At 40.2% G+C, this 19,594-nt stretch overlaps 1 protein-coding gene across 5 annotated transcripts in view; it reads right to left on the reverse strand.

The window, feature by feature from the left end:
* Window positions 1–19,594, reverse strand: part of FGD3 (FYVE, RhoGEF and PH domain containing 3) — a 96,357-nt gene that overhangs the window by 29,583 nt on the left and 47,180 nt on the right. For 2 of the 5 annotated variants that reach the window (XM_041467229.1, XM_041467234.1), the window contains exons 2-7: window positions 15,222–15,392; window positions 11,497–11,665; window positions 9,913–10,510; window positions 3,350–3,439; window positions 2,024–2,160; window positions 572–728 (exon numbers count right to left, since the gene is read on the reverse strand). In XM_041467229.1, coding sequence (XP_041323163.1) covers window positions 572–728; window positions 2,024–2,160; window positions 3,350–3,439; window positions 9,913–10,510; window positions 11,497–11,665; window positions 15,222–15,392 — 1,322 coding nt within the window. Of the gene's footprint in view, window positions 1–571; window positions 729–2,023; window positions 2,161–3,349; window positions 3,440–9,912; window positions 10,511–11,496; window positions 11,666–15,221; window positions 15,393–18,135; window positions 18,244–19,594 lie in introns of those variants that run through there. The other 3 variants (XM_041467233.1, XM_041467231.1, XM_041467230.1) reach the window with 2 other exon arrangements.

Consider the following 19,594-nt stretch of genomic DNA (forward strand, 5'->3'; position numbering starts at 1 on the left):
TCAAGAACTGGGAAACAAATAAATACACTGAATAAGTGAGGATCTCTCACTCCTAGTTCTAGCCAGCAGAGAGTTAAATTTTTTCCAGTAGCCAGGAGGGGTGTAGCCAGGGCCCCAGTGTTATTGGATAACACCTCAGGTCATTGCCAGGCTGGAAGAGAGGGTCTCATTTCAGAGGAGAAGGTTCCTTATGGTGGAGCAAGTGTGGCACATGGAGCAGGTTGGGTGATGCTGGTCCTGACTGGAGGGAGTGGTTTGGGTGACGTAGCTGCAGCTGGATTGAGCTCTGCACTCTCTTCTTAGTACACCTTTATTTTTATTATTAATATTGTTGTTCTTACTGTTTGTTTTCTTATCTCATTGGTGTTTCCAGTAAATTGTTCTTACCTCAACCCACGATTTTTGCCTTTTGTGCCTCCATCTCTCCTCTTCAGATGCTCCAGGGGGAGGGGAAAAAGGCAGAGGGGGAAAGCAAAAGAGTAGCAGTGTGGTTTTGGAGTCTCTAAACTGAGGAGTATCATTCCTAAACCATTACAATCTCCAAGTCCTATTATGCCAATTAAAAACATACCTGTATATTCTGAACAACATCTTTGAAGGGAGAGGACCGCTGCATACATGTGTTCACTATGTCCATTGCCCTGTCAAAGTTCTTTACATATTCTCCATACATTTTCAGAAAAGGAGCAAGTTTCTGCAGGATATCTCCTAGCCGTGGGTTGACACTCCTATGGTAAAAATACAGGTAAGTACTGAAATCTCTGGAAATCAATGGTATCTTCAGAGAGAAAACACAGCTTTAAGATTTCCACAGTTGTCTCCCACATGCACAAGCACTTACACATATGTGCAATCAAGACAGGCTAAGTTTAGTTTAAGGTAATCTATGCAATATCCTAGATATATTGAATCTTCAAACATGAATCCTGTTGTACAAGGGATGACATTTCTGCCCTCACTGTCTTAAGTGAAGAGCAGACTGAGTACACATCATTAAAGGAACTTCTGCCCAACACAAAATCTTGTGGGAAACTTTTACGTATTAAAAATAATCTCTTCCACCACAGCCAAATATCTGAATTGGTTTTAATGCAAAGAGATGGTTCAGTTCAGCGGGGTAATCCCTAGGGGCTAGTAACCCCAGGCTGGAGCAGCAGTAGCCACACATCTCTCTCTGCCAAAGTCATGGTCAGGCAGAGAGCCAGCCATTCTCCCCCAGTCTGCCTGCAAGACCCTCTTTAGCCAGCTGACAAGCTTCTATCCTCTTCTGACTTCCAGACTCTGGAGTTTTCCTCCCCTTTGTTACAGCTGTCCCTACAAGTGCAATCAATCTCAGAGGTGCTGAGACTCATTGACTCCTTCTGGTCACTGATGAACATGTGAAGACTGGACTCAGCCAAGACAGGCAAGCCCTGGTCTTGTCTTGATCAGTCAGGGTATCTGGAAAGGTCAGCACTATCTGCACGTGCCACTGCAGGACACCAGGCAGCCAATGTGTCCCCTCAAACTGGGTTTCCTAGATCTGACTTGCAATTAACCTTTCTACCTATCACTGTGTTTCTGCCTTACCTACAGCTTACAGATTCACAGAATCATTAGGGTTGGAAAAGACCTCTAAAACCAACAAGTCCTACCTTCAACTCCTTACAGCAGCCAAATTTTAATTGGTATTTGAAAATATTTATTTCAGCTATGGGGTCAAAAGAAGAAATTTCATTCCTTCCTAGTACTGTAATTTCATAGTACTGCAATAATGGGAGAGTGGGAATGTAGTAAGGAAAACAGCTCTGGTAATACTTCCAACTAAAAAAATGCTCACAATATATTCTGAAAGTTTTGAGTGCTCAGGCCTTCTCCTTAAGTCAGAAATGTTTGAGAGACTTCAGAAATGTTTGAGAGTTAGTAAATAACTATTGTAACTACTGCATTAAACCATAAAAAAATTTGAATTAGACTAGGCCTTATGGTTGCTACAGTTTCTTGAAAATTTATTTTTAAAATAATTGTAATGATAGCTACCTACCATTCTTGTGTAATTCTTGTTTTGAGCTCAGGAAGAAGAAACTGTCCATGGAAACAATAGATGGAAGAAATATTTGAGAAGATGCCTGTTATCACTTCAGATGAGATCCCTGCTTCGGACAATTTAGTGCAAAAAACCTGCAGAAGGCAACAAGACAGTACCAACATTTTATAACGAAAACCAGTCCTAGACATGCCAATTTTAGATTGCAATTTTGCAAAGCTGACTGCTTAGAACAGAGCTGCAGATTTTGACCCCTGGTAGCCAGTCCTTGGAGTTTTAAAGAGGTTCACAAAATTTAAGCCCACTGTCATCCAGGGTTAAATATATCACTATAGGCTCTTGAAAAAACTAGGAAAATCTGAGCTGTAATTCAAAAAAGATTGAAATGACTGAGAAGATCAGACATCTCATATTTGAGTGCAAGCTGAAAAGATCATCCAGTCCCTGAAAAGCATTTACAGTTATTTACACAAAGCAAAATAAATAATGTGATTGGGTTTTTCTTAGTAGGAAAAATTACACTATACTGAACAAAAGGGAAAGACATTTCTATGGTCTAGAAACAGTTTCTGTTAATCTAATACAAGCACTGTAAATCTTCCATAGAGATCCAAGAGTTGTAGGGTGAAGCATTCTCCAAGTTACAGCTTCTAACAACATTTCTTGCCAGGTGACAGTTTTCTATTTTTTCTTCTTCTACTCATTTTTAAAAAGCACTTGGCTAGAAATGTGTCTTATCCTCATTTTTATTTCTTTCCTGCACATTCATGGGTTTTTTCTTTGAGATAATTATAGAAATGCCTGAATTGTGTGGCGTCAACTCAAAGTCTATGGGGAAGAAAGTTCAGACTCATCACAATAGTTTCACTTCATCCCCACGTGTAAACATGATGGGCAACAATTACAAAACAGAGTGGTAAAAAAGTAGTTTGCTGTAGGCACAGGGCTAACATGTGGCCTGATTTTAGTAAAACTTCAACTTCTTGCACATCAAAGAGCAATCACAGATTTCATAATTTCTTAGTGTCTTCATTATCCCTGTGATTTCATCTCCCCATACATCCAGGGAGGAACCAAATGCTGGCAGTGTCTGTGTCCTGGACTGCTGCTTTCCCACTTCCCTTTCTGCCATCCCAATCCTCTGGTTCCTTTCAGAGAACCCTCTTGTCCAAAGCTCGCATCTCCGACCCACGGCATACAGCCTGACAAGCAAACTCCATCCTCCACCTACACACAGTGTTTGTATTGAGCTGTAACTTAGGCAATGGACAGGAGACATCATTGTTACTCACTGAAAAGAGAGTTAATTCAAAATGGAATTACCTGGTCCAAGAGATGAAGTCTTTTAACATACGCTTCTTCCGTGTGGAGCAGCTCATTGGCAATGTTGAATAGCTTTTGGGGCTCTGTACACTGAAAAAAAGTTACAAATTACACAATCCATCTGCACTTCCACATCTAAGTTCCACTAACTGTTCTGTATTTCATTTTGTCAGTGGCCAAAATCCTACCAGCAGAGGAGCCTGGAGTGAAAGAGGTTAACACATTTCAGAATCTGCTCCACATCTCAAAATATCACTTTGCTCCAGAGACATTTTAATGCTGTTTTCTGAGAAAGCAATTAGTAATGCCATCAGTGGCTGGTCAGGACATCACTTGAGTTCATTATGGCTTTATAAAAAGAACCAGAAACACCCTCTAAACCTCGAAATAAGTGTAGTTAATTTGAAAAATAAGACAATAGACTGTAAATCAACTGTTCTCCTTTTTGGACTCAGGTCCTCTAACTAAAATGAAAACTAGAAACCAGGCTGTTTGGCCAGATTTCTACCTTTGCCAGCACAGCATTACTCTCTATGGCATATTTCTAAGACTTCTGTGCAGGTTTAAACAGACCACTTCCCTGGAAAGAATTTTCAGCAAGGTAACCCAAATTATTCAGTGAAACCTTTCATTAAGCTCATTTAAAAAAAAAAAAGATAAAGGACTACTAAAAACTCTAAATACAGTTCTAAAGCACTGACTTTAGGCACTGTTCAGCCAAAAGCTACATAGACCCTTCACTCACTAAGTACTTAAAAATGCCTGAATTACTAGAATACAGGCTTGAGCTTTCCAACAATCTTTTAAAGTGTTAGACTTTAAACACCATGCCTACATATCATGAAACCAGCCCAGAACAGAGCATTGGCTGGCTTGTGTTCAGGAATACAAGCATGGAAAATGGGCATCAAGGATGATCAAATGTAGGGAAACTATACTGGGCTGGATCCAGAAAAAAAGACAAATGCAGGGAAGGTAAGAGATGCATTGATGATTCCTGAAGGGAGAACATTGACTGGGTGCAATTAATCACTATTTATATGGGAAAAGTGAAGAGCATCAAATAAAATCACCACAGTGCTGCTTCAGGGGCTGCTTCCTCAAGAAACACAACATTGCCGGCAGTAACCTTCACACAGGTTCACAAAAGAACCAGATATATCCATAGAGGAAAAATTCAAGTCTATTAAACACATGGGGCAATTTCCAGTTCAGGAAGCACCTGGGCCTGTCACCAGTAGCAGTGCTCCATCCCAAATGCCTGTCTCTGGTGCTCACATGTGGGGCAAGGACTTGTAGATATAACCCTGTGAGCCACCATCAGATTGTTGGAAAATGTCAAATAAAGGTTCTCTTTAAGCTTCTTCAACATTACCTTGTTCTGTTTCCAAATAAAGTTGATGAGAAAAATTTAAACACCCCCCCTCCACACACATTCAGACAAACTGTAGTACAACTGAAAACCTCAAAGGCTTTTCAAAGAAAGCCACGAACTCCAACAAATCAGACCCACAATTATCCTACATGGAATGAGGTGCCACTTGGCATGAAGTACCCATAGCTCCATGATGTAAGTATTATCGAAGAAAAGTGAATAGCTTTCCTTTATTTGAAGCAACATCAGACTTCCTTTGAAGCCATCCCTCTATTTCCAGGCACAAATCTGAAGACAGACAAACATGCCATGAGTGAAGTTTTGACATGGATGCTCTCTGCCCTGCCTCTCAAATTATTCCAAGTCAATTCAAATACTCTTTAAACTCTTTCAACATACTACACAACATCCTGCTCTGTTCACTATGTATCAATATTTAGGGGAAGTGAAGAAAAAAAAAACCAAACCACAGCACAATAAGTTTTGAAGTTCCAAGCAAATACATCTTATTACAGTTTACACTGAAGTGCACTGCTGGCCAGTGAAGCCCAATAACTACAAGGATCTCTCACTGAGGAAGAATTTATCTGCTGGTGTTGCTGGGCACAAAGGAGCGCTCAAATGAAAGGCACTGGTGTAACCAACCATCTGGCATACCAAGAGTATCCTTTGAGTTGTTTGAATTCAGAATTGGAAAAATACTTATTTCCAACCAAATACATTTGTACTCAGAAGTAAATCTTTACATAGCACAGGCACTTTTTAACCTCCTGACCTTCACCATCTGCAATTCAGTTTATATTTCAAGAAAACTTGCTGACATCTGCTTAAATACCAAACAAGGGCTGAATAGACTCAGCTTGAGCTCAGTTTTACAGAGTGACTCTATCTTCAGTTGCTCTCTCTGCTAGGCACATTTTTCAGACAAATTTGCAACATATTTGCCTTTCAATGGGCATAACATTTTAAATGAAATTGTAGATTAATTAAATGTGAGGCAGTCCCATTCTTCTAACTTCATTTTGTGCCATGGTGGGATAGCTTTAACAAAGCCTGAGCCATCATTCAGCTCACTAGGAACAAGATATCTCATGGTCCAAGTTTCTAAAGGAAAAGTCAAACAAACCTGCAAACTGAGATTATGCTCTGCTTGGCACAGTGCTTTTGCTGGGTGACTGCTTGCCGCAGCCATAGCATCTCCTGTGCAGTCATTTGCTAGAACCTTACACCTACTGCAAAGGCTGGATGGAACAGTGTGGCTGGTGGGGTGACAAGAAAGATGAGAAAACTCAAGAGGGAGGTGTTGACTTCACAACACAGAAAGTTCACTCCAGTGCTCAAAGCAGCATGATGCACTTTCACTTCTTTGTGAAAGATTCAAAAATTGATTTTCAGCTGCAACTCCCCATAAAACATTCTAAATAAAAAGAAACAACAGCCTGAAATCAAACAGAACCAGTTTCTCATGAAGGTCAGATTCACACTTGGAATGCATTTGCACCTCAAGTCTTGCAGCAACCATTTTTCGTACAATGGGTGTGCACAACTACATTCAGTCAGCATCTGTCTCACATAGGGCTTTCAGCAAATCTTGCAAGAGAGATGCTGGGATAGAGCTTAGGTTAAAATCATACATGGTTATGCTTCAAAACCCCACCAGTCAGCCCTGCAAAGACCACAAAAAGTCCCAGAAGATTATAGACCACTTCCTACTCAACAATGCTGAAAACAATACAGAAAAGTTATCCTATGCTTGGTTGTCTTTGTTGCATTGAAATAACATTTTCCTTAAGTTGTTTAAATCAAATATGATGATGGCATATCTGAATTTTCTCAACCAACATTATGACTAAAACATTGACATACAGACTTTTTTTTTCAGAATATACATGGAGATAATCTCACCCAAAGGTCAGAGTAACAGGACTGCAGGCCAAATTTTACAACACACACTGGACAATGAAATCAGATGTGAAACTCCAGCCACATACAGGCAGAATGGAAGCACGTGTCCATGAATGCATGAGACCCAAGTGGGGCTCCATTGTTACTATTTACACAGCAGGAAGCAGGACAGAGGGAGAAAAGCATTCTTTGGTGATTACAACTGAGCATATATTACTCTTACTGAAAAAAATGCCTTAAAAAAAGCCCTATGAAGCACTGATACCCCTCCCAGAAGCATTACTCAGGCTCTCACGCAGTCAGCAGAAGTCTTGAGACTTTGGAGCATGACAGTCCCTCAGTCTCACTTTCATGTCACTCCTTTTCTTTGCAAACATCTTTGTAACCATCCAGGTTAATGTGCATCACTTCCTGGAGTTCCTGACACTTTCTGAGACATTATCAAAATTAATAACCTCCCCTTCATTCATTTTTATTTTGATAAAAGATAACTGGAAATCCCAGTAAGTCACTCCTGAGATTTTAAAACATAATTTGTGCTAATAGTGAGCCTTGTTAGACTGCTGCAGACTCCTAAAGAATCACTGCATAGCTAAGCCTAGACTAAATAAAACGATACCACTCACATATCAGGCAAGGTTACCCTTCCCAGCCATGAGCTGTGTGCAGGCTTAGGTGGAAGATAGAGAGATAACTGAAGTAGAAAACAATAGTTATTCATGATCTTCACTTACACTGATATCCTAGGAGTTACTGAGCCATCATTAAATCTCTCTGCAGCTGTACTTATGCTCCAACTATAACAGCTTTCATATTTAATGAGACACTGTCTACCTTCATGGTGCAGCTGCAAAGCCTGGTACTAGGGGTAGGAGGGAGAATGCAGGAAAAATGCTTTCCCAACTTCAGGCTTTTTGAAGGAGATGAGGGTTTCCCAGCTCCCAAGCCAGCAGCTGATGCCAACGGAATTCTCTCTTCTTTCAAGCAGGAAAATTATCAGTTTTATCAAGGGTGATGTGAAATTCCAGCCTAAGAATAACCATGGAACATAACTTTGAATCTACGTTAGCTCTCCTCACTGGAAGCTATGGCCCTTCACTCTAACCCTGAGTCCGTAGTGTCCAAATCTGCAACAGAATCAAAGGGGGGAGCAGGAAATGACCTCAAGATATGCCAGGGCAGGTTTAGATTGGATATTAGGAAAAAGTTTTTTCACTGAATGGTCAGGCATTGGAAGAGGCTGCCCATGGAAGTGGTGGAGTCACCACCCATGCAAGTGTTCAAAAAACAGGTAAATGTGAGACACTACACAAAGACTAGTGGTGGACCTGTCAGTGTTAGAGTAGTGGTCGGACTCAATGCTCTTGGAAGTCTTCTCCAACCATAATGATTCTGTGATTTCATGTGGACACTTGACACAGAAAATGGCTTCACTAAATGTGTCCCCAGAAGAGGGCACAATCTTTACACTGAAGAAGAGGCAGCTGCTCTCTCAGCCTTCCTCCTCCATGTGACTGCAAAAACCAGCTGACTTAGTATAGCTTGGAGAGCCTCAAAACTGCCTTTTGGAAGGGGAAATCAACTTGAACTGCATGGGAAAACCTGCAGTGCATCACATAAATGCACCTCAGGAGGAAGGGTAATACAAAAAAACCAAAACAAACGTGTTTTCTTCTGGAGATATCCCTCATAAATTCACCAAGTGAGCTCCAGAGGATTACAGCCTTATAACTTTGTGTTTTGTCATCCTTATTTCCTACAATATGGACACATAACCTAAGGAACAAGACTCAAAAAGAGCCATCAAATCACTGATGTTGTACGAAACAATGGTATTTGTCAACAAAGCACTTAATCATACGGTAAAGTGTTCAGCTTGGGGTTGTCACAGCTGGTTTGATACAGCATTCCTAGTCCAAACTGTAAATTTAATTACCAAATTAAAGATTTTAATGTAATATATTATTTTCCAGGAGTTGGTCTTTGATGATTGTTATGGGTTCCTACCAGCTCAGGAAATTCTACAATTCTAGACTTTCTTGCTGGCCTGTTGCAACTAATAATATATCTTTTAAATAATATTTCAGTGGCACACATGCACATACATGCACATTATGAATACAAAACAATTAAAGTATGTCACAGTGTGTGTATGTAGGTATAAACACACTTGTCAAGTCCTGAAGTACAGAACTTGCATGCCATTTTCATAATTCTTTTATTTATACCAGATGATTGACCTAGAAACTAAGAAATACGTTCTAATGTCCACATTTCCCAAGGGACAAGCCCTTGACCAACACAAATCATTATATACTTATTTCAACAGAACCACTTGATCTGTAAAAACTGAGGTTTGGACACTGCACTTCAGTAGCTACAGATCATTAGCTGCAGTTGCTCATCATATTCTTTAAAACACAAAAATCCCACATATTAACTTTACTGTCATCATGGCTTGGGGGGGAAAAAAACCCGAACAAACCCAAACACCTGCAAATATAAACAAAAAGTACAAAAAGTGGAATATTTTGCAGATATTCTGCAATATTCTGTTCTGTTTTTCTGGAAAAATCTAATCCCTTTTAACAGCACTATTTCTAAAAATAACTGTCTTGATAAGCTGATAATCAAAGGAATCTGTCATTAATCTTGCATAGCTGCTGCAAACACACAACAGCCTGGACTACATTAGTCTGGAATCAAAGAAAAATCTCTTTTCCAGCTACAGTTTCCTGAAGAGTAATTTGACCTAACTACCATTAAAACAACTTCTTTGCACTCAAAAAGTGGTCACACCAACAAAAGCAGAGGTTTCTGTAAAAAAACACTCTGAATTTTGTGTGAGACAAGATTCTGATCCTGCCCGTTCTAGTTGGACACAAGGTCCTGACCCTGCAAGATGCACCATCCAATTAACTCTCTGAATAACACAAAGCTCAATGGAAAAGAACATGCTCTAACAAGCTGAACCTAGACAAACCCAAGCAAGAAACACAAGGTAGGAGTCTTGACCACAAAAGTATTTGAATTTTAACAGCTAACCTCTCAGCTGTGATGGATTGTCTTATATTAAACCTTTTGAAGCAAGCTGGGAACCTTTCTAAAAACCTATCGAGGTCAGGAACAAGTTAGGACCTGCATAACGCAGGAAACAGTACTGACTATCATGATCCTTTGATGAAAAACCAACCAAACAAATTATCCAAACAATGTATTAAAGTGATGCGAGTGTCAGGAACTGGTTTCTGAGCACTCAATAGCAACAAACAAGCTCCCTTACCTTGTTTACATCCAAATACTCTAACTTTGGCACTTCTGCTATCTCTTGCTCCTCACTGCTTCCTTCATCAATGTCACTGTCGTCATCCTGCGTGGAGTCTCTCTTCTGCTCCACAGAGGAAGGTTTGGTGCCCCTTCGGTCAGGTTCCATCTCTTCTGGGTTCCCACCCATGCTGGGCTTCTTCTGCTCTGCCCCTTCTTCACTGGGGAATGTTTCCCCGGCCACACTACAAGAAGGACTGTCAATGCCACTGTCTCTGTTGGGAATTTTACCACTCCCATTCAGTTCTTCAGTTGAGTCTTTATTGCCAAGCTCTTCTTGGGACTCTTTGCTCACAGTCACAGCAGTACAGTCTTCATGGCTTTTGTTATCACCTATGCTCAGCTCTTTAATTTTCATTATGTCTGTGTTAGTTAGATCCATGCTGCACGGTATATTGGGCTCAGCTTCATCCAATTCAGTTTTGTCATTTGTGGAAGAGTCACTGGAAGCCACTGTGTCACGGTCACACAAGCTCGTCTGCTTGGATGAGTCCAGGCCAGGTTCCATTTTAAGAGCTAAATTTAGCTGGTTTCTTTGAAGAATATGTACAGGTTGCCTGTGGGCGAAGAGAAAGCACCACAGTGATATTAATGCTCAGGTTTCACAAGTGCCCTGAAAGAGAGGGTGTGATTGCCATTTGATTCAAGCTGTATTTCTTGCACCCCATTGACAATCCCAGAAGGCAAGAGTGTGCACATTGCAATAATAATGATCACCCAACAACACCCAATGAAAAAAACATCACCCCTACATTCTACTGAAATGGCACCACCGGAATCCTGGGCCTTTAGTGCTTTCCATGTCACCTTGAAGAACAGTCTGGTTTGAGGGTTTGGAGAAGAAGAAATCACCTTTAAAAAGAAGTAATTGGTTCTGGACTCATTTAAACAGAAACTCTCATTCGTCAACAGAACCAAGCCCTTTTGGCAAGGTATTTTCTGCCAGAGAGGATGTACTGAAGCATGAGAAGGCACTACATTTTCTTTTTGAAAGACACCAGGTTCACCCAGGTGATAACACTCCAAGGCACAGTACAATGCCTGTCTCCATCTCCCTCTTTGTGGAAAAAACCCATCACTTAGCTCCATCAGGCAGATTTGTTCTTTGGAATAGTTCTCATGTGTTTGTAAAATGAGCTGGTTTTACAGCAAAATATATATATTCTATCCAATTTAGTGTCTTTCATTACAAAATTTTACAACAGCTGCTGTTCTACATGACATTGTTTCACAGTACCCTACACCCTTCCCTGCCTCCAAGAAGCAAGATCTGATGTTTATTGTATCTTGGACAGAAAACTCAATTATTTGATATCATAACAATCAAGTTCCTATGATGCAATTCCCACATCGAGCCAACTTACTGAAAGCAAACTGGGCTACTTGCCTCTGTTAGTATCTTACCAAATTCAGCAGGTCTTAAGCTCCTTAAGCATGACTGCATGTTATAAACTAAAATACAGTTAATGTTTTCTACTGTTATATTTTAAGTTAAAAATGCAGAAAAGGGAGAGGAGAGCAGATCTGGCAAAGCCATATTTACCTAATATTTTCAAATTTCTCAATGAGCGTGTTGACTCCTGCTGATATTGGTATTTCTTCCTCTCCAGGTGCTAAGCTCCTTGATGACTTGGGATCAGCTGGCAAAGGCCGAGATGGTGCAGGAGGAATTCTTTCCTGCCCTGGTTTGAGATGGACAGGCTTAGGAGGTACTAATGAAAGAGAAGGGAAAAAACAGGAGGATAAATCTCCATCTTCTTTATCCTAAACTGGGAACAAAATCCAGACCAAGAGGTATGCATTCTTTCCTCATTTTTTATGAACGGCACAGGTGCAGTCCTGAAGTATTGCTTACACCAAAGCAAGCTGCTAAAGAAAAATGACAGGCTTCTATTTTGTGTTTCTACAGCTGGCTTAGCTGTGCTAACAAAATGAGTGGCTTGCAGCACTGCACTGCTTCCTCATTACCAAACAGGATGCACAGCTTACGCTTCAGTTTGCAAGTTTGCTATCTCAATCACACTAATGAGCTTCCCCTTCCACGACTTCTCAAAATTCTGGCACCTGATTGAATGTCTTATATTGGGAAAAAAAGGTAGAGGGATGAACCACATCCCAAAATAAACCCTCAAAACCCAACGCCAGCATGGATTTCAGTGCCTTGCGTTTGCTTGGTCCAAAATGCCACAGTCTGAACATAATGGCTTTTTTTCCTCTCATTGTCCCTCCCCCCTCTCTTCTGTGGTGTACTAGTCTTCACAAATTTCCTTCCTCTTTTGGTTCTATGTTGCGTTGCATACGGTATAAATAAAACAGGTATTATAATCAGGACTCACAAGGAGGCCAAGGTACAAAGTTTAATACAGTATTTTTAAATATGGCATTAAAATGTAATGTCATTCTAAAAAGATTATTCAGATCTTCCATTGGTTGCAGAGTAAATGATTTAGCATACACAGGCAGTAACTCATGGCAACAGGTTCCCATCCTGTCATGGTTTTATATAGGGAAAACAACTCCCATAGGAAGAACTGACATTGGAAGGCAGGAAAACTGGCTGTGGGATTGTTCCCAAAGCACACACTGCCTGGAGTAGGACTGCCAAGTGTGCCCTCCAATCCAGGCTGTCCAATGAGTTGACACTTTAAATGAGGAAATTCTAACTACATGTTGTATTAAAAAACATCTTCAAAAACAGTTTCTTTCAACCATTTCTAACTCTGATCATCCAGCTGGGACATGTGATCAGCATTGTAATGGGGCTTGAGTTAACAACTGTTCTGAATGTAATTCCAGGGTTACTTGCTTTAGGAGGATAAACAAAGGCATATGCACCCAATAAGTCAATTCCAATTGTCCCTTCCTTGCAGAAGGCTCTGCATCTGTTCTAAGATCCACATCAGCCCAGATGTCTGTCCTGCTCCAGCGGATGGGCAGCTGCCATAGTAGTCCATAGCCAGACAGGGTGGCGAAGGTGGAGTTCTGAGTATAGGCCAGATTTTAAACTTCCTACATTACTGACTTTATTTCAGCATGAAAGAATAAAATAAATTTTTTTAAGGATTTGAGCTTCAGGAGGACACTTCCTATAAGAGGACTGATTTGCCCAGTCTCCAAAACCATCTGAAATTCCTATCATAAAATAAAGGTGTTAAAGTCCAATTCTGAAAAGACCTCTACAAACCCTATCTTCTACAGGAATAACAGGGAAACAGGAAAAGAAAATCTTCTTCCATATAAATGGGATGGTGAAGATCTGTGTTTTGTTCCCCAGGTTTTTAAGTGCACACCATGCAGTGAGTGTCTGGCCATGTTTCTCCATGTAAAAATAAAAAGGAGGAGGCCACAGAGGTGCTGCAAGGGCTGCAGCCTCTCTGCTCTGGAGATGGGCTGAGAGAGCTGGCAGGGTGTTCAACCTGGGGAAGAGAAGGCTCCAGGAAGAGCTTAGAGCCCCTTCCAGTGCCTGAAAAGGAGCTCCAAGAAAACTGGAGAGAGACTTTGGACAAGGGCCTGGAGCACCAGAACAAGACAGAATGGCTTCCTAACTGACAGCAGGGTTAGATGGGATATTAGGAATTCATTCTTCCCCATGAGGTGGTGAGGGCCCAGCACAGGCTGCCCAGAAAAGCTGTGGTTTCTCTATCCCTGGAAGTGTCCAAGCCAGGTAGGACACGGCTTGGAACAACCTGGTCTAATGGAATGCATCCCTGCCTATAGCATGGGATGGAACAAGGTAAGCTCTGTTTCCCTTTCCACCCAAACTGTGATTCTTTGGCTCTAATTAAAACTAGAAGTTTGCTACATGGAAGATACCAATATTACAAAGCACTTTCAGGTGCTGCCTGAAAGATATCTCCTCATTCCTCCTTCTCCTGAAGGTTTTACACAGCAGCTCATGGCTTCAAATCAAGCTAACTAGGGCCCCTCTAACTTTCTGAAATACACACATAGAAAAAACAGTTTACATCCTCAGTGATTGGAAATCAGTGCCCTTAAATATAGCAGCAAAGTATTTGCACCAGATGAATTCATTCCAGTTCTCACTGGACAGACACTTTTGCTGTTCTGTTTTGTTGCCAGTAATAACAACATTCATGGAACAATCACTAATTAAACTTCAGCTACCAAGACCTCTAGGAGAAAGCTCCATAAAGACACAGACCTTGTGAGATATTTCAAGCATGAAGTAGTACATTAATTTAATGTTTAAGGTTTACTTCCAGAAGCAGAAAATACAATGCTTTCTTTGTTGTTGTTTAAGGCTGAATTGCTTTTGTATAGATATTTTAATTGGGATGGGGTGGTAGTGCAATGGCTTAGTGTGTACAACACAAAAATATCTTCTTTTTCAGATGACAATGACCATCTATCACATGGACCCATATCTTCTAAACATTTTGGTTTATGAGCTTAGTATCTTCTTGAGGCTTAACTTCCTTTGTTCCAAACACCTCTCAAGCTCCATGCTTTTTGCATCCCCAATTCCCTTGAGGCAAGCACCCATTACATACATAAGTGTAATCAATTCTACAAAGCGTGGGGTGGCCAGAGTAGGACTCTTGGCAAACTGGCATTACAAAGACAGACCACATGTAATTTCATTGATAAAGAAACATGAAAACAATTTCTACTCTTTCAAGAAATTTCCTGCAATCTTTTTTGTAGAATTCAGAAGCCTGGGGAGACCAGAAGAACAGCTGGAGACCAGCTGGAACACGCTGCTTCCTGGCTCCTCTTCCATCATACTTTGGGTTTGCCACCTATTTGACTATTAGCTGGCAGCTCTGTGGAAGTACCACAACCCACAGGTGATTGGTTTAGCTTCTACTTCATATTTTCAAAATACATTTGTTCCATTTCGGCATTTCCTGTTGCCATACGTAGTTCTTATAATAAATGGAAAACAGACCAGGTTTTAACAATAAGATATTATTACCTAAAATACTTCTAAAAAATTTATCAAAAATATATAAACAGTTTTGTTAAATTCAACTTACACTTCACAGCTGCATGAGGTATACCAACAGGACAAGAAATATAAAGTTACAAGTTACATAATTGGTTATTGCTGAATCAATTTCTTCTTGAAGGCTTTTCTAAGTGGTTATCTAACACTGGAAAATGAAGCTAATAAAATCATACCAGCTATACATTACAATGTAAAAGTAATTGTTTGGCTGTGACTTAAATTGAAACAATAATTTAAAAATACTATACTTCCTGTGCAATAGAAACTTGTACAATTTCTAGAAGCACAAAGCCACTTACCTTGGGGTTTCTGTAGAGGATGCATTTTGGCCAGTCCAGTTTTGGTTTTGGGCTTCCTTCCAGCCTGATGGAGACATGGTGCTGAGCTGATGTGCTGCAGTTCCCCACATGCTTCCAACACGGGACTGGAGTCAATGTGACACTTGATTTGAAAAGGAGAACAAGGGCAACCTGAGGGAGGGAGGGAAGGAAGTGGCAGTTAGTATTTGTTCTATTGATCCTGAAGAAAATTTGTGCTACTTCTGGGAGTATATCACTCATCCAAGTTCCTGAAGAAGGGAAGGGGGAAAGGAGAGGGGTGAGCCATTCACTCACAAGTTATTACAATCAATATACCAGCGTTAATAATCCTGTTAACCTGCCAGACTGATAAGACAGGCACAATTTCCACAATACGGTCTTTAATTATTTATTTACTTCTTTACCACAGACACCCAAAATAAAAGAGCAAATAAAAAAGTTAAAAACCATTTCAAAATTATTTCTCCAAACAGAAATACAAGTGTTGTAGCATATAATGTTCTGTTACTTGATAAAATACAACTGTATTAGGATGATTCAGACATATGTTCCATGTGGTGGGAACGGTACATGTGCCATTTCTTCAGATTTAATCACTCAAGTTATTTATTACTCTTCCTTATATAAAAGATTAACATGCCTGCAAAAGCTCCAGTGTAGAAAATGCCATTAAGATACAATCCAGTGGCAACAGAGAGAAAGAAGTGATTAATATGATTGTTGGTCCTTCCTTTTACATTCTTGATTCAATTCTGTGAAGACTTGGAAAACAAGCCATCATGGACCCTGCAGTATTTGATTTGGAGGTTTTTTGGACTTGTGGCAAGGCTACATAAAACCCTCACATCAGCTTTTCTAGTGTGTCATGAGAAGGTTAAAAAAAGAATTGAAAAAGGAATGTGGTTTAGAGTTGCTGCTTTTGAACATATAAATATATGGGGTCCTGGCAGTAGTCAGAAATGAAAAACACATCAAATTTAGAAATTTGACATGAATGCACTAAAAAAGGGCAAAAAAAAAAAGACAAACATTCTTTCACTATTACTGTTTAGAAATGGACTAGCTGAATTTACCAGAATCTCACCAGAGACCAGGGTGGCCTACATCACATAGAAAGGATTCATCTAAAGGTGAAAAACCAGTCTTTGCCTTTCTGTGGTGTCATCAACAACATGGCTTTAGCTTCAAAAATGCAACCTCCTTTCACCCAGATTCCTATTAAGATCAAAAACCTGAAATGAAAAGCACTCCCATTCACATCAACTGAATTTTCCTGGATTTATATTAATGGTATTAAATCAGAATGTGACCTTTTGAATAAAGCCCTTGGAGTCTGAGCTGTGCAGACTGCAGATTTTGTTGTCAAAAATAGATTCAGATGCCACAAATCTACTTACTGATCTCTGCCACCCAAATACACAATCCCTGAATTCCCCATGTATGGCTGCCAGTTGCTGCTGGTTGAAACTTCATTAGCATTTCTACCACAAATATCTTCTTTTCAGCAGATTTGAGACCAGCTATTAAAGCAGCCTTCCAGCTAAAACCAGGAAATTGTAAGTATTAAGTTCTATTCAAATATCATTTCATTTAACAGAAAAATGTGGTGAAAACAGAGAAGATTATTAGAGCAGATTAATAGATTACTGCAAACACATCATCACTGACAGAATTTATGCTGATGGCTTGGCTCTGGGTACCAAAAGCTCCCTGTGACAGTAGCAGTGCTGCCACAGGCCAGATTTTAAGGAGAAGGACTAGGACTTCTTCCTTATGAACAGCAGCTCAACACAGCCAGAAATTAAAACAGTGCACAAGGGAAAAGCCTGAATTCAGGAAAATTAAAAGGGCAGCATGTAGAAAAGAGACCCAAATATTTCAGCAAGTATTCACCAGCATGTGACTGGAATGCAATCTAGCAATATTGTATGTTCTTAAAAACTGCTTCAGTGATCCAATTCCTCAGTGGACAAATCTCTGCACCTACCATAGCTCTAGAAAATATGAGAAGACCCCTCTAACCTGTGCTCTGTTTTGTGATGACACAAGCACAGCACCAGTCTCAGCTCTGGCAAAGCACCGAGTTCCTGGTAGATGCTAGACACGTCCACAGTGCCCCACAGCCACTGAAGCAGGAGAGCCACAGCTTCTCCTGCCCTCAGGCACCTCATCCCTAGGAGATCCCCAACTGGACATCCTAAGCTGAGCCCAGCTACCCCATGCTGACTTGGGATAAAGTACCAGTTACCCTAAGCATTCCCCATTCTTTTTCAACCACTGCCAAAAAAAAAAAAAAAAAAAAAAAAGACTATTCTGTTGGTATAATTTTGTGAAATTTCAAACGTAATTAAACCCCAATTCTTGTTTCTTTCCTCTTGGGATTCATTGCTGTCAGCCACCTTATATTTACACTGAAAACAAAAGCTAGTGGTTCCTTCATTGGTTTCAAATGTGTGGCACCACCAGACACCCCTTTTGTCTAGGCTAAAACCTCTTATGAGCTACTTATAGTACTGCAAAGTAGGGTGTTTTGCCCCTTATTTTATAAATTCACACACACATTCTTCCTCTTATGCTGCTTTATCAGCAGTGTTTTCCTCAAACCTACTTAAAGCTCATCTCTTCCTCCTGCCCACGGCCAAGCTGAGACCTCGGCAGGGGTTTAAGGCAGTGTTTGTGCTAGCGCTGTACAGCCCTGCTATAGAACCCAGCTCAGTGACACTGACAACAATTAGCTTACATTTTTCAGGCATTCCATTCAGCAAAAAGAGTGATAGCAAAGTTACCACCATAAGCTTTCAGAAACAGATGCAATCAAACAAACATGTTCCAGAGCAAGCAAGAATATGGCATGGACTGCAATTCCCCATCAAAAGAGAGGCATATCACTTACTTGTGTTTGAGTAGAGACTCACACATTTTTTCTTACTTGCTGAAGCTGTAAGACAATTAAAAAGAAGGAAGAACAGCTCCTGCTGCAGCTTTTATTTCATGGGTTAAATGCCATGTTCACAGGAACTGACCTCCCCCAGCTCACTTCCGACCAACCGCCACTGCGGTTGGTGAGTCAAAGCATATGAACGTGGCAAATGCCCATGGAGGAGCTGTGCTAAGCACAAGTCACAGGAGATTACTGCAGGGTTTGACTTTCAAACCATCTGAAAGGCAATACAAAGGATGTTGATGGTTTAGAAGCCTGATTCTTCTGAAATAGAAAAGAGAAAGCTAGATCATGGAATCATAGATTCTCAGAATGGTTTGGAGCAGAAGGCACCTTAAACAAAACCCATCTTGTTCCAATCCCCTTCCACTAGACCAGGTTGCTCAGAGTCCCATCCAGCCTGGTCTTGGACACTTCTGGGGATGGAACAGCCGATGCTTCTCTGGGCAAGCTGTGCCAGGACTTCACCAACCTCACAGAGAAGAATTTCTTCCTAACATCCAACCTAAACCTAAGCTCTTAGTCTATCACTACATACCCTTGTAAGAAGTCCCTCTCCAGCTCTCTTATAGGTCTCCTTAACATTTTTATAAAGTTTTTTGCTTAAATATAGTTTATATTAATTATATTATAATTATTATAGTATAGTATTATTATTATAGTATAATATTATATATATTTATATATTATTATAATAATATATAAATATTATATAATAGTTATTATATTAATGCAAGAACGGTCAGTAACAACAGTAACATGTCATGGAAACCAACAAAAACACAGTTCTCAGCATGCAAACTCTCAGTCTGCTTCACAGTCTGAGAAGGGAAATGAGGGACCACAAAAAGTGGCAATAAATGCAATTCTACCAGCATGAGATGGAGCTTGCTAAAAGATTTATGTCAAATGTCTTGAAAATGTTCAAAGCTTCTTCTTCCCCTATCCTGCTCTCCCATCAGAATCTCCATGGGAAATTATAAAGGATGAAGCAAAATCTAAAATTTTTGAATGAATGCTGCATTGCAGGGCAGACTCCATCTCTGAAGAGCCACAGAAGGCCTGCTGCTTTGAGTTCTTACAAAAAAACACAAACCTGACCAACCCTGACAAATTGCTCAGTCTGAGCAGGGCTGCCAGAAATTTGGTCTATTCAGTTCATCTCACACCACTGCAGAAAAACAGATACAAAAAAATTTTTAATGAAAGAATCACATTGCTGAAATTAACAAATTTGTGCATGTAAAGCACAAGAAGGACCAATAGTACCCCTAGACCTATAACACTAGTATTTGGAAATTTGGGATTTGGTGGACTTTTATCCTGTTCTGACTAATTTTAACTGCCTTAGGTGAGGATGCTTTCTTTACCAAATGTTTCATAGCATCTCGAGTGTCACTACTGAACATCA

The sequence above is a fragment of the Pyrgilauda ruficollis genome, unplaced genomic scaffold (genome assembly GCF_017590135.1).
Source record: "Pyrgilauda ruficollis isolate IOZ18807 unplaced genomic scaffold, ASM1759013v1 scaffold203, whole genome shotgun sequence".
NCBI lineage: Eukaryota > Metazoa > Chordata > Aves > Passeriformes > Passeridae > Pyrgilauda > Pyrgilauda ruficollis.